This window comes from Petaurus breviceps, unplaced genomic scaffold (genome assembly GCF_028583685.1).
Source record: "Petaurus breviceps papuanus isolate PSGF00001 unplaced genomic scaffold, PetGlider_PUasm1.0 90919, whole genome shotgun sequence".
Lineage (NCBI taxonomy): Eukaryota > Metazoa > Chordata > Mammalia > Diprotodontia > Petauridae > Petaurus > Petaurus breviceps.
In genome coordinates, this window is record NW_027187378.1 from 12,560,266 (window position 1) to 12,576,094 (window position 15,829).

General features: G+C 38.9%; 1 protein-coding gene across 3 annotated transcripts in view; it reads left to right on the forward strand.

The window, feature by feature from the left end:
- Nucleotides 1-15,829, forward strand: part of SLC24A3 (solute carrier family 24 member 3) — a 783,926-nt gene that overhangs the window by 560,735 nt on the left and 207,362 nt on the right. For all 3 annotated transcript variants that reach the window (XM_069075482.1, XM_069075480.1, XM_069075481.1), the window contains exons 5-6: nt 664-748; nt 2,415-2,518. In XM_069075482.1, the coding sequence (XP_068931583.1) occupies nt 664-748; nt 2,415-2,518 (189 nt within the window). The remainder of the gene's footprint in view (nt 1-663; nt 749-2,414; nt 2,519-15,829) is intronic.

Here is a 15,829-nt window from a genome sequence, read left to right on the forward strand (position 1 = left end):
TGTGTGTGTGTGTGTGTGTGTGTGTGTGTGTGTGTGTGTGTGTGTGTAAAAATGTGTAGAATGGGTCATACACATGGAAAAATGTTTTATTGGAACTCAGGTCTTCTTGATTCCAAGTGTAGAACTCTACCTACTGGTTCACCTAGTTGACCAATAGTCCCCCAAACCTTTGTGTGGTTCTTTCAATGTTTTTTTTTTTCTATTTCTCCTCATTTCTGTTTGCCACCCCCCTCCATCCTCCTAGTTTCTACCTTGGATGCATCATTCTCTGTCCCTCTATATTTCATAGCGAAAGAGTCAGGACACAATCTTCCAGTGATGAATAATATTGAGTAACAAAGCAATTGTGCTGAAGTTGGACACCTCCCCAATTGCTTTCCCCAACCTACCTTTTCCCTTTTTTGTTTGTGAAGTTGTTGTTCTGAGGTCCCCAACCCAGTTCTCCATGTTTTCATCTTCCTACCTCCCTGAGTCTTAGTGTAAAATTATTTTACCATGGTGTAAAATTACTAAAAATACAAAACTTTGAAAAATGTGCCTTTATAAAGAATAATATTGTAATGTGCCCCTCTGTGTGTTTCACTTAGATAATTCCCCACTTTTTCTTTCCTGTGTCCTAATGATCAGGAACTAACTCATGGCTTTTCTTGTATTCCTCTGCAGCGTCTCCATCTCAGTGAAGATGTGGCTGGAGCCACTTTCATGGCAGCTGGAAGCTCTGCTCCAGAGTTATTTACATCTGTTATAGGTAAATACTCTTATGATTGTTCTGGTCTGGATCTATATTTGCAATGCCAGCCTCCAGTTGTGAAATATTTTTTGGGTTTTTTTGTTTTGTTTTGTTTTTTGTTTTTGTTTTTTGCTTTTTGGAGGGCAATTGGGCTTAAGTAACTTGCCCAAGTTCACACGGCTAGGTTTTTTTGTGTGTTAAGTGTCTGAGGTCAGATCAGAACTCAGGTCCTCCTGACTCCAGGGCCAGCACTCTACTCATTGCGCCACCTAGCCGCCCCAGTTGTGAAATAGTTTTAAGCAAAACTAGATCAGTAACTAACGTAGTTTGTACTCCTTAATTGCTGTGTGGGGCTTTATGCCCAGGGTCCCACAGCTACAGGATAGAAGAACAAAACTTGAACCTCAATCTCCTAATTCCAAGACGAATCCACCGTCTATTATGTACACTATGTTTATTACCTCTTCTAAGTAATTATATGGTTATATGTAAGTAACTGTGTGATGACATAACTCACCAGCCCTTCTCTTGATAATGTTGTGAAAGGGGAACAAGAGGCAAAAGAGCTACCTTTAAGCAGTGATGGGTTGGGATTTTCAGTAATGATGAAAGAGACACCCCTAAAACCCTAGTAACTTCTTTTAAGACTAATGTATACCAACCTGGAGGCCTAGAAGTGTGTGAGTATCCAAGTGGGCTATGGTGAGGCAGGTGATCTATGTCAGTATGGTGGGTGGGGACCACCAGCTCCCTTTATCTTTTTTTTTTTTAGTTTATGGGTAAGCTAACATTATTTGACTTTGTCTTATTGATGATTCTGTATAGTGATTCTGTTTTGCTACACAAGAAAAACCTCTCTAGCATATACTCCTAAGCCATGTATGTTTTCTAGAAGTACAAAAGAAGTATTGAAATTGTGAATTTAGGGACTAAGAGGATCTACATAGTGGTTTTTTTTAATATACTTTCATTTATTTCATTAAATATTTCCCAATAACCTGTAAAAATAATATGCAGGTATTAAAATTCTGATTTCTAAATCTCTGCCTCCTCTTCCTTGAGAAGGCAATCAATTTAATGTCTATTATACATGTGAAGTCATGCAAAACATATTTCCACATTAGCCATGTTGCAAAAGAAAACAGATCGAAAAAAGTCAAGCATTATGCTTCAGTCTGCCTTCAGAATTCATCAGTTCTACCTCTGGAGGTAGATAGTATTTTTCATCATGAGTCCTTTGGAATTATCTTGGATCATCGTCTTGGTCAGAGTAACTAAATCTTTCACAGTTGATCATTGTTACAATATTGCTGGTATTGTGTACATCGTTCTCACTCTACTCACCTCACTTCACATAAGTTCATATAAGTCTTCCTAGGTTTTTAGGAAAACATCCTATTCATCATTTCTTGTAACACAATAGACTCCATCCCAAAGATATTGCGCAACTTGTTCAGCCATTCCCCAATTGGTGGGATGTCCATCAATTTCCAGTTCTTTTCCACCACAAAAGTAACTGCTATAAATAACTTTGGACAAACTTGTCCCTTTCCTTTTTCTTTGATTGATTTGGATACTGACTTGTAGTTGCTGGGTTAAAGGGTATGCGCAGTTTTATCGCCCCAAGGGGTCTGTTTGTAGAGTCAGTTAAGAAGATTGAATAACTTGAGCTTTTTTTTTTAAGGTGTTTTCATCACAAAAGGGGATGTGGGTGTTGGAACCATCGTTGGCTCTGCTGTCTTCAATATTCTCTGCATCATTGGTGTCTGTGGGCTTTTTGCTGGGCAGGTAAGACAAAAAGCTGGACTATCATGGAAAGACTTGTGGTTTCCCTAGAAGTTCAAAGAGATTAGAGATCGTAACCAAAAAGCTGTCCTGCCAGGACTAAGACCCAATGTTCTCAATATATGCCAAGTTATGTCAACTTATTGGTGTTTGAAGATTCCAAACCTGGTCAGTCATCCAGCTAAACACATACTAAAAAGCAGTAACTAATTGCTATTTTTTCCTCCACTTCAGTGAGTTATTTTGAAACTTCATTCACCCCAAACTATGGCTTCATGCTAGTTTTTTCAAGGTAGCTAATTTGGAACTGGTTTGAATTGAATGAACCAGGACTATTTCAGACAAAGTTTCATGGGAAAGGAAGTGGACAGAAATAAAATGTGTCCTATTAAACCCAATCCTAAATAGCCCTTACCCAAGTCTCAATCACTTCCTTTAGCTGTCCATTGATTATATATTGATTGTTTATTTCATTTAAATTCCTATTATGCCTCGGTATTTGGTTTAAATGAGTTTGGAGCAACAGATGGTATATACATCCAACAGGAAAAGTTCTGTGGGCTTGGCATTTCATTCATGATTGTGCATGGATCTCTGATATCTATATACCTTTTGTTGAAGATGTGGAGCATTTCCTAAAAGCAAGTATATAAGAAAATTAAGAGGCTCGTTTAATGATGCGTGATAACAATAGGTGGTATCAAACCAAGTCCAGGGAGTGCGAATAAATGTTTAACAACGGAACCTTTGGAATTAAAAAAAAAAGCTTTCCCAAAAGACACTTTTACACTTAAACTGTGTTATTAACATTTTCTCCACCACTTTTCAAAACCTAGGCAATCAATAAAACAAATCAATCCCTGATTTGTAGCATTTGCTGATTTAAGAGGTGTAAAGGTTTATGTGAAAATTTAACAGTGGGCTCTCAAGAGTGGGTCAGAGCTGGTTATATGCTTCCGTGGTCTTATGTCCTTTGGAATTATCTTGGATCATCGTCTTGATCAGAGCAACTAAATCTTTCACAGTTTATCATTGTTACAATATTGCTGTTATTGTGTACATTGTTCTCACTCTGCTCACTTCACTTCTCATGAGTTCATATAAGTCTTCCCAGGTTTTTAGGAAAACATCCTATTCATCATTTCTTATAACACAATAGACTCCATCCCAATGATATAGCACAACTTGTTAACTATGTTAGGAACAGAGAAAGCCAATTTAGATCACAGAGAATAGGAGAGAGAGTAACATCCAAAGAGACTGGAAAGATAGTTTAGCATAAGGTTGAAAAGGAATTTAAAAGCTAATCAGCGCAGTTTTTATTTTATCCTAAAGGAAATGGGGAACCACTAGAGTGGACTTAGTAAAGGAGTGACAGACAATGTCAGATGCTTAAGGAAAATCACTTTAGCACCAGAATGCACTATGGGATTGAGTCATGGAGAAGCTGCTGCCATGATCTAGGTGAGAGGTAATGAGGACCTGAACTAAGGTGGTAGGTATGTGAATAGAGAGAGAAGGGGTCAGATGTGAGAGACCTTATGGAGGTAGAAATAGTAAGATTTAACAACTGATTGGATTTGTGGAGTGAGGGAAAGTAAGGCATTGAAGAAGTTCAATGCATGGCATTGTAGATGCCATAAGTAATGGCATGAATATAGTTGCCAAAGTAGTAAATCAAGGGATATATGTGGGGGATGGAAAATAGTCTAGTTTGGAAGAGAGTAGCTTGAGATAAATAAAGTATGTGATTACATGGCAAAAGATCATGGAAAACCTTCAATGCCAAATTAAGGAGTTTGAACTATATTCACTAGGCCACAGGAAGCTAATATTAAAGTAGTTGGAAAATCTGATTAATAATGTGAAGGCTGCTTCATAAAAGGAATATTGCTCCTAAGGAATATTGTCGACTCAACCATGGTAACCTGAGACACCATGTTCTTACTGGAGCTCTCTCACTCCTAAGTAGTGTTGAAAATACTCTGATAAATTCTTCCCCACCCCACCCCCATCCTCTTTATCTAGACTTCAGGGGGATCATCATTCTACTATTTGCCTCCAGCATCCTTCTTCTTTGTTTCAATATATTTGCATAACATATTATGATTTTCAAGTTCGGTGATTATTTTCTATTAATTACATTTGAGGTTGGCTGCATCTTGGTGAGCTGGATGTAGATACTTTTATCCAAGAAAAGCTTAAGTCATCTCTAGATGCCCCTATAGGATATGAACATAGAATTTTGGAGTCAGAATCCCAGGAGGGGTTCCAGTAGGTAGATAGTTAATGATCCCACAGCCAAGGAATGTAGAGTCCTGTCAATTTCCCTTGTAAAAAATGGCATTTCTAATCTTTGAGGCTCTTCTTTTTCCTGATCTCTGCCTCAGTCACCTTTTATTCTTAATCTCAGAGCTGGCCTCACTTTGGGACCATTTTTTGTCTCCTAAAGAGACAAATGGGAGCAAAAGGAAAAATATTAAAAATATTCATCTTTGGTCTTGATGCTTTTTACACTTGATTTACCCAAAGATATGTTTGGAATTTTTTTTTTGCTTTTGGGAGGGCAATTGGGGTTAAGTGACTTAACCAAGATCACACAGCTAGTTTTTGTGTTGTGTCTAAGGCTGGATTTGAACTCAGGTCCTCCTGACTCCAGGGCCAGTGCTCTATTCTCTGCTCCACCTAGCTGTCCCTGCTTGGAATTTTCTCATAGCTTTCAAAGATTTGATAGTCAAATCCTGAAGGAGAGTTTGTTTTTGTAAGCATTATCTTAATTAGCACTGTCACTATTAGCTGTATAATTATTAGCCTTGTCATCATTAATTTTGTGATTAGTTGGTTATTCATTTATACCTGGAGTCCAACTCGAAAGCAAACCCAAAGGGAGAGAAAATGATGTAAAGAAATTAAACAAATGACTGGAAAGTGTCTTCTAAATGCCATCTTGCTTATTTGCAATGGATTGGCTCTGATGCATTTATACTTTATAATTCCTTGACAGCACATTTTAATTACTGACTTGGCAAGAACCCTTGCATAAAACAGATTGATTGCTAGATTTCTTGGACAATGCTTTCTGTTTCTTCTCAGGGTTTTTCCCTCTCTCCCTAAACCCATAACGTCATAGAGACCATATAGATATTATGTGACATAGCAATTTGCTTATATCTATGTGGGTGAATATGTGCCAACTCTTCCTTCTATAAATCATTTCTCCATGCCCACTTAGAGATTTCCCAGAAAACTCACTCTTATTTGCCAGAGCTCAATATGACCCCTTCAGAAACACTTTATTTTTATAATCCATCCAGCTCTGCTTCTCCAGGCTTGAAACAACTTATAGATGTTCTCTAAAAGACTCTAGGGAATGTGCCCTGGCAAACCTACCCCTGTTATACTCATTTCTCAGTAGTTTTTTTTTCAATAAGCTCATAGGACTTAGAGTTGGAAAGTACCATGTAGGCTGTCTCATCTATTCCTCTCAGATGAGAATACTGAGGGCCAAAATGCTTGAGTGACCTGTCCAAGGCCACCCCAGTAGAAAGAGACAATATGTAAACTCTCGGTAAGAGTCAAGATCTCATTTCACCATTTTACAGATGAGCAACTTTTTCCTCCACCCTTCCCCAGTGATAGCACAAAGAAGGGCACAAACCCTATAGGCTTCATCCTCTAAAACTCCATCTCTGGAACTTCCTTCTGGTAGCCTCATTCCATAAGAATTTGCCTAGCCTGTTAAGTGGAAGTATTCCAGCTCAAGGGTGACCTAGAACACAGCTTCATGATGTATTTTCTTTGGGAGGAGAAGAGACAGTATTGTAAAGTGAAAATCACACCAAGGGAGGGAACTTTGCTGTCATTAGCTCTCAGAGGCAGAGGGCAAATATTTGCTTTCTGTCCCATCTGATCAGTGGGAGAGCAATTCAGAAATAAATGAGATGACAGCACATTACATCATGGAAAGTACGCTCAGAGGTGGGTGTCATCTGTTTCTGTATCATCATTGACAACTGATCTCAGAAATTGAATTTGTCAACCAGACTGAACCAGCTTCTAACTTGTAGATGGCCAGAGCTCAACAGAGCAGGCTAGAAACAAGAGAATCAGGAATCAAACAGAAGTTTAATTTAAAAGTGAGGGAAATGGCTTTCAAGGAAAGACACATGTGTCAGGGCCCCACCCCTGATGGGGAGACCCACTGTAGTGTGGCTAAACCTTGATACTCATACCAATAGTTTTACAGTGAGATGTAGCCCTGACAATGAGGGGTAACAGTAACAATGAAACAAGTGTGATTCATAGCAGGGCTCCCTGACCAGAATACGGCTGAACTTGTCTAGTATGGGTCTGGGCGCATCCTGTGCTTGTCTGAGATCAGAAAACACCTGGTGCTGGTCAAAGCAATACAAAAATTACATGATTTTGCCAGAGGATGAGATCATCCAGAGGGTGAGCATGAAGTACTGTTGTTATGCCAAGCTCAGGACACAGCTTGCTTGCTGGACCTTAGCTCTGGAAAATAGGGTGTATCATAATATCCTGACAAATTAATTAATAAATATAATACTTGCTCTCTCTCAGCTTTGTTATTTATGCTACTTCACATTTTCATTTGGTCAGAAAAATTGCCATTGATGGCCTATGTACTTTTTTTTAAATGCATTCTACTGTGTCAGACTTCATACAATTAGATAAGTTATTCATCTGGAAATAAAGCAATTAAACTATAATCTCTGTGCTCTCATCTAAATTAGAGATTTGATTGATTCAGTATAATTCCATATCTGTTGCCTTTGCAACTTGCAAACATGACAAAAGTCACCTAAGATATTCTGGGTGTAAATGAGGGAGGAAGACTATAATTGAGTCCTCAAAGCAAACTCAAGGGAGGGGTTCTTCAGGCCATTATGAAGTAGCATCAAGATTGCAGTCTTATAAATTGTTTTCTGAAGCAAAAAGAACAATGCCACATCTCTTAATACAACATGATTCTAGTGTTTGTTAGTCATGAATTTGCATGTTGAATTCAAGAACCTTTCATCCTGGCTATCTGAGATATAAAATTATTTGCCCAGATTCAGTATTTAGGGCAAAACACATTTGAAATCCGTTAGCACGTTACACAGCAAATCATTTGCTCTGATCGCAGATTAGGAATCCAGTCTGTTTGTTGTCATTGGCAGATGGTTCATGCTTCTGGTGGGAAGTTCAGAAGTCAAGTTCATTGGCATTACAGGAATTTGCTTGCCCCTTGTTGAAAGTTTCCAACCTTGGCCTATCTTCTTAATTTGCCATATCCTCATAGGCAAAGACACACAAAAACCCAAGAACATCCCCCACTTCCCTGGTATGCACCTAGAGAGGTCATATGTGTGCATATGCCTTAGAGTCAGGAACCTGCCGCATCAAAAATGTGTACCCTTTGAGGCAGGGGTGGGGAACCTGCAGCCTCGAGGCCACATATGGCCCTCTAAGTCCTCAAGTGTGACTCTTTGACTGACTCCAAATCCCTATCCCTGTTTGAAGCTTCACCTCTAGCTCCAAGTCATCCAGTTTAAATGTGCAGTCAAAAGCACAAAGTTATAGATTAAGGGTATTGTACAAGGACATCTTTTTTACCCGAGGAATGCTTTGTATGTTTTGAAGGATTCTCTTTTCTGTTCTAAATTTCCTGGTGTCACCAAAATACTATTATCTTGAACTCCTCTTAATTCTAGTTGCTTCTCTCCATTAAGTATTGCCTTATTTGTCCTGTGTATAGCTTGCTTTGTTTGTATTTCTTTGCAGGTTGTTTCCCCCATTAGATTGCAAATTCCTTGAGGTCAAGAACTCACTTTTGCCTCCCAGAGCTTAGCTCAGTGTGTGGCATATAGTAAGCACTTAATAAATGTTTATCAATTGATTGACTAAACCCTCTGAGAAAACTTGGTGGAGGAGGAAAGCAGTGATCTGTGAATCAATTGTCTAGAAGGATTGTGTACAACAGGAAAGGAGGCTCTGGAGGGGGTTGAACTGCTCATATTTCTCCAAACAGTAACTAAATTATCAGAACTTTTACATATTTCAAATGATGCCTCACTATGGTGTGGTTTTTGTAATCAGGTGACACCTCTCCCAATTAAGCTTCCAGGAATACCCTTGAACAGATGGAGGGGATGAACTGCTAAACATGGTAACACAGAAGCAGCCCAACTTTTTTCTGTTTACTATAGTTCCTGGATGTTAAGATCCCTTAACTAAATACCAACACACACAACACATGGCATCCAGAATTCTTAAGTGTCTTAGAGGCCAGGCAGAAACAAAGGAGGTAATCTCTTACTCTCTGAGTATCTTGACTCCTTGCCCACTGGCCCCACTCTTACATTGGCTGAGTACTTGATATGTGCTGCTGGATCTTTCTATTGTCAATTATCTGCTCAGCCCTCTGCTGATTGCTTGCTCTGTAGATCTCCATCAATCTTTTACCCTGCCTCTATATAGATTAATACCTCAGATCTTTAATTCATTTTTGTACCCCATTTACATTATTCTCAGCCATCCTTTTCCTTTATCAATAGTCTAATATCCAGGTTTCAGATCTTCTTTCAGAGTTTATGTCCCTATATTCCTGTCCTGAGATACACAGCCCCCTAGTCATGTGTCTTTGTTCAGATCCCCTCTTCTGAAAGAACTGCCTAGTTTTGCCTAGACCTAGATTTCTTTAATCAGGGCCAACCAATTACTACTGTAGGCCCAGATAAGACACTAAGCAAAGATAGAGAACCTTGAAGCCAAATTCTATTCGAATAACACATGACCTTTGATTTCATTTAATCTGATAACAATGGTGAAAGGGAAAACAAAATACATAGAAGGACCCTTTACTCCATCTTTAAGAATTCACACTAATAGATTTGTTTCAGAAGGAGTCAAAATTGAGTCGTTCTATAAATTCAGAATGTATAGCACAGTTTTCTCAATGCTAGAGCTTGTAGTTTCAAGGAATCTTGGATACTTAAAACCCACGATTGAATCTTCTTGGCTAATCTCTAAGCCAATTTGGATGGCATTCTCAAAATGCAGTCCACTATATCTGCTGGAAGGAATTATGAATAGCCTGGAGTAAATGTCTCAGCCTGAGTACAGCAGGGTAATTTGGGATGGGACAGATGTATGATCAGTTCCTATGTTTTTTCCCTCCTATCAGATATTAATGTCAATTAGAAACTTCTATATATAGGGCACCTCACAATAATCATAAAAGACTGAGAAAAGGAGGGTATTGGTGAGAAGTAGTCAGATCATATATCAATGCTTTCTTAGTAGATAGATGTAATTTGTGTTAACGTTAAGGGGGAATTATACATGTGCCCCAAAGGACTAATAGCAATCTGCTTTGCTCAGTAGAATGGCATTAGACAAAATGGTTTGGGGTTGTGACCATAAAAATTTCCTTTAAATTCCCTTCCCCCTTCTCTTAGTTTTCTTTGGCTTCTTGGCTTGGAAAAACTTAGCCAATGTCTGTGTAATACTTTGCTCTCAGCTTTTTAATGAGCTGTGTGAGCTTGGGTAAGTCAGTGAAACTGTCGTTTATGAAACTGTGGGAAATAAGCTAGTTGACCTCTCTAGCTTTTCCTTAGCTCTAAAATGCTATCATCTTTTATCCTTTAGTTCCTGAATCATAACCTGTTCTCCCAAACCAAGCATCTCTACCTATTATTAGCAGGAATATCCTAGGAGGGAGTCCTTTCCAAAAGTCCTAGAAGGAAGTCCATTCCTAAGACAGCAACCTCACTGGGCAACTCATGGAGGCAGTATGGAATAGTGAAAGGACTTGATTTTTGACCAGAGGACCTGGGTTCAAACCCCCAATCTGTCACTATTTGTGTGACTTTGGGCAACTCACTTAGCTTTTGTAAAAATGTATTTACTATTAATTTACAACATTCAGTCCTACAAGTTCTTGAATTCCAAATTTTCTCCCCATGGTGGCATGCAATCCAATATAGGTTCTACATATACCTTCACATTAAACATTAGTCAAGTTGTAAAGAAGAATTATGATTAATGGAATGAATGACGAGGAAGAAGAAACAAAATAAAATGAAACAAAAAAGCGAGAGAGCAAGTAACTCACTTAACTCACCCTCAGATTTCTCATTAGTCAAAATGGAGAGGTTGAAATAAATGATTTCTTATGTCCTTTCCATCTCTAAATCTATAATTCTATAATCCTTTGAACTTCAGAACCATAGAACCAGGAGCAAAAAGAAAAATTTTCTCTTGTCTCTGGGAGACTTGGTGGATTGTACATAGGAGAGGATTTGTTTTTCAGGAGGAAATAATGGGGGCATGTAATGACCTTTAAATGCCATGATAAAGGTAAGGAGATGGTACTAGAGAGTAACTCAGGTCAGAGATGGGCAATGTAGGGCCAAGAATCTTTTCTGGAACTGCTGTCCACATTCAGAAATAGGGACCCAATCAAGAGAAGGGCATGCCATGAAATGCTTAGCCTGCCTCAAATGAAGCAGTCATCTTTGAGTGTGAGTCTTGGTGAACACTACATTTCTTCCCCCTGGGGCCAAGGTAGAGGGGAGTTATGCAGAACAGCAGAAAATGTGACCCATATAAGCTTTTACTCAAACAGATTTTCTGTAAACTTTTTCAGAATCCTTACATAAAAACTGCAGGGTTCTCTAATCTGACCACAGTATACAAGCCATGCCACTCATGTTTTGGAGAACCTGATTTTGATTGAATTGTACCATCTGTGCTCGGGGGGCATTGTGATCCAACCCACCAAAGTGTAGTCATTTTTAAATCAGCAGGTAGTGAGGACCATTAGAAAATGATTCAAGGTGATGATGATACTACTTTAATGGTTTCATTAACTGAACTTGGGTTTGTAGGGAGAAATACAAGGGAATGGGACTTTGTCTCGTTTACTAGAACTGTAGGAAATCCAAGAGTTCCTTGATTGTCCCCTTAAGTGGTAGTAACTCTGCCCTGGGATATATAGTTGAAGAAATGTGAGGAAGAGGACACAAGCCTTGGACAGCTGGAAGTCCCAGAGATAACTGATGGCACACTGGATATAGCTAGACCTGGAGTCAGGAGGGCCTGAGTTTGTGTTAATGTTAGTGTCTGACTTCAGACACTTTCTAGCTATATAACACTGGCAAGTCACTAATAGCTGTCTACCTCAGTGTCCTTCATCTGTAAAATGTGGATGATAATGATAGCACCTATATCACAGGGTTGTTGTGAGATAATATTTGTGAAAAGCACTTACCGTGGTTCCTGGCACATAGTAAGCTCCATATACATGCTTATTCCCTTACCTTCTTTTCCATCTAATTACGGGTCATAATAATCCTTCAAAACAAGAGAAGCATACAATTTTAGGTCACTTCACACATCACTGAAATACAACTTCCTCAGTGATTGTGGGGATCCCAGTTTAGGGAGATGACAGTTCCCTATAGTTCCCACCATTGCCAGAAAACTTGGCATAATTTTGCCATCCCTGAGGGATGCCAATCAGTCCCTCTTATGCCAAGATTATTTCTTTTCACCTTCATCCCTAACCCTAAATGTACCGAGGATCTATCATTGGTCTCAAACTAAAGTTTCACAGCTTGTTAGGTTTATGTCCTTAACAATTCTTGTCCTCAAAGAGATTACATTCTCTTCTACACATAATATACACACAAATAAGTAAATACAAAGTATTTATATAATAAATATAATAGGAATAAATAAATATAATTAAAAGAGAAGATATGTATTAACACAGACCTAACTGTAAGGAATCCAGAAAAGTCTTGTGTAGGAGAGGGCACCTGTCTGGAAGGAACAAAAGGATTCAAGAGGCAGAAAGGACAAGTGATCTCTAGGATGACCTGGACAAGGGTGTGAAGGCTAAAGAAAGAATTTCAACAAGCATTTACTAAGGGCTTACTATGGGCCAGGCACTGTGCTAAGAGCTAGGGATACAAAGGGAAGCAAAAACACAGTTCCTGCCCTCAAGGAACTTACATTATTGTGAGGAAAACAACATGTAAATAAATAAGTGTATTTTAGATAGATACATAGATATACACAATACACATATATACATTATATAGAGTGGGAGAGAGAAGGAGTAGGTGGAAGGTCATCTCAGAGGGGAAGGCATTAGCATCTGAAAGGACTCAGAAAGGTCTCCTAGGAAAGGCAGCCTCGGATCTGAATCCAAGAGGCAGAGATGAGAAAGAAGAGTATCTTAGGTGTGTGCGGTATGTGCATTGGTAAAGAGACAGTACCTGGAACTGTCTAAGAAATAGCAAGAAGAAAAATGTTGTTTGTAGAGTATATAGAGGGGGTAATGTGTGTAAGGAGACTGGAAGGGAAGCAAGGGGGCAAAATGTGATAGATTTGAAAGTCAAACAGGATACTGGAGGCAAGAGGAGGTCACTGGAATTTGTTGAGTAGGGTAGAGGTTATATGATCATGGTCAGAACTATGCTTGAGGAAAATCACATTTGGCAGTTGAGTAGAAAATAAATTAGAATGGGACACAGGGACCAATTAGAAGGCTCTTTGCATTAACTTTCTGTTGAGAGAAGATAAGGGCCTGAACTAGAGTGGTGGCTGTGTGAGTAGAGAAAATGGAATGTATAAAAGAAATGTGAGAACAGGTAGTACTACAAAATTTGGCAATGAATCAGATATGTGGTGTAAAGAAAAGCAAAGAGCTGAGAATGACACCAAAGTTACAGGCCTGGGTAACCAGGTGGTTGGGGGGTACCTATGACTATAATAGAGGAGATTAGGAGAAAATGACTTTTCTGTTCTGTGCTTGTTGAGTTTGAGATGCCTACAGGGAATCCAGTTGAATATCCAGAGATATCTAAAAGGCAGTTGGTGATAGATGACTGTACCTCAGGAGGGAGACTAGGACTGGATATATAGACTCAGGGATCTTCTGCATGGAGGTGGTACTTGAAACCATCAGAGCTGGTAAAATCACCAAGGGAGGTAACATGCTAATACCTTCCCTCTTGATTATGTACAAACAGTATAAACTGGAGATAATTACTCATCTATTGTCTTCCCCATTAGACTGTGAGCTCCTTGAAGGCAGGAGCTGCTTTTTCCCTTTCTTTTGATCCAAAGCACATAGGACACTGCCTGATTTATTATAGAAGGTATTAAATACATACTTGTTGACTTGACAAGTATAGTTTGTGGGGCAGCTAGGTGGCACAAGGGATAGAACTATGGATGTAACTCTGTTTGCCTCAGTTTCTCATCTGTAAAATGAGTTGGAGTATGAAATGACAAACAATTCCAGTATCTTTACCAAGAAAACCCCAAATGGGGTCATGGAGAATTGGACATGACTAAAATGACTCAGTAACAACAACAAAGTATAGTTTGTACATAGGGAACAGCTAGCAGCCTAGTTGGACTGAAATGAAGAACATCTAATGTGGGACAAAGTAAGACTGCTTAGATGAGTGAAAGCCAGATTGTAGAGGGCCTTCAATGTCAACCTGAGGATTTTCTGTTTTATTATTATATATATATATATGTATATATACATACATACATATATATATGTGTATATATATATATATATATATATATATATATATATATATATACAGAGCCATTGAAGTTGTTTTTATTAGGTGGAGTGACCTAGTCAGGTCTTTGTTAAAGAATATCAAATTAGAGAGATGAAAGACTGGAAGCAGGAAGATCAATTAAGAGGTTATTGCAATAAACCAGAGGGTCTGAATTAGGCCTGAGTGATTAGAGAGAAAACTGATGTAAAAGAATAATGGAATGTTTTGGTCTTTATTTACTTTGGCCATCCACTTCTGACATCTCTTAGCTATATGACACCAGAAAAGTCACTTAACCTCTCAGTGCTATAGTCCGGGCACACCAGAAATTGGAGAGAATTGATTGATTGCATTGGTAGAGGCAGTTTTTCCAACTGGGAATTCTCTTCATTAAGGAAATTATAGGTCCAGTCCCTATCCCTATTCATTTTGTATTAAGAGCTCTCATGTTGAAGAAGCATGCTCTAGCACTCAGCCTCTTTGGCCAGGAGTGAGGTGAACAGACCAGGTGCGTTGAGAACAGGACCATGCTGACAAATAAGTTAGGTAAAATTTGATTAGCTCCCATCATTTCAGAGTAGGCTGCCTTGGGGCACTGTCTATGCAGGTAGTATTCTGACAGCCTCACTCCCATTAAATTGTAAGCTTCTTGAGGGCAGGAACTGTCTTTTGACTTATTTTTTTAGCCCCAGCACTTAGCCCAGTGCCTGGCACTGTGTCTGTATTTAAAAAATAGATACTTCACACACCAAGTTGGCAGGGCACCTGGCCTCACACACAACACCTACCTAGCTATGACAGATGTGCCCTTCCACTTTAATTGCAATCATTGCAATTAAAAGAGTTGCTTTGGCTTCTCTAATTTCAATCTATCCATGTTGAGCCAAGATCATCAAAACCAAGATGTGCTCTTTCTAAATAAATACATTTCAAATGAACTTGGACTTCTTCAGCTAGTGGAAAACATGATTCAGGGCAAGAGAAAATGTGAAAATGGAAAAGACATTCTTCATCAACACTCAAATTGTCCTAATTGTTGCCCTTATTTCCAATTGGTTCTATAACATTTTGAGCCAGAGTCAGACTTTTAAAGAATTTCCAAAGGTATGTAATTTACTCATAGGGAATACGGTACAGAATGTCAGTCAACCACTCAAAACAAGAACAAGTTCACAACAATCCCAAGAGCAAAAGAAAGAATGTACAATGTCTCCATAGACAAAACTTTATACCAAGGAGAGAAATAAGGCAGGGGCACTGATGTAATGTGAACAGTTAGCAATGTTAAGAGGAGGCGGGGCAGACAGGCTGATCCATGTCGAGCAGACTCAGATTTATAAGACATTTTACAATTTGCGAAGTATTTTCCTCATAGCAACCTTGTGAGGTAGGTAGTGTAAAGACCAAAGTGGGGGGGAATTATGAAGAGTAAGGCAAGGAGAGGAGGAGGAAGAGACACAGAGACAGACAGAGATACACAAAAAGAGACAAAGAGACTATATTTTACAGATAGAGACATGGAGGATCGGAGAGTTCATTAGAAAGGCAGAGAGAGAGAATATCCTTATTTTACAGATAGAAACATTGAGGTCTAGGGTCACACAACAAGTACATGAGGGAAGTAGGATCCAAATTTCAGGAGCATAGGAATTAGAAGGGGAAGGGACCTAAGAAACTATCTAGTCTAACTCTCTTATTTTCCAGATGAAAACAC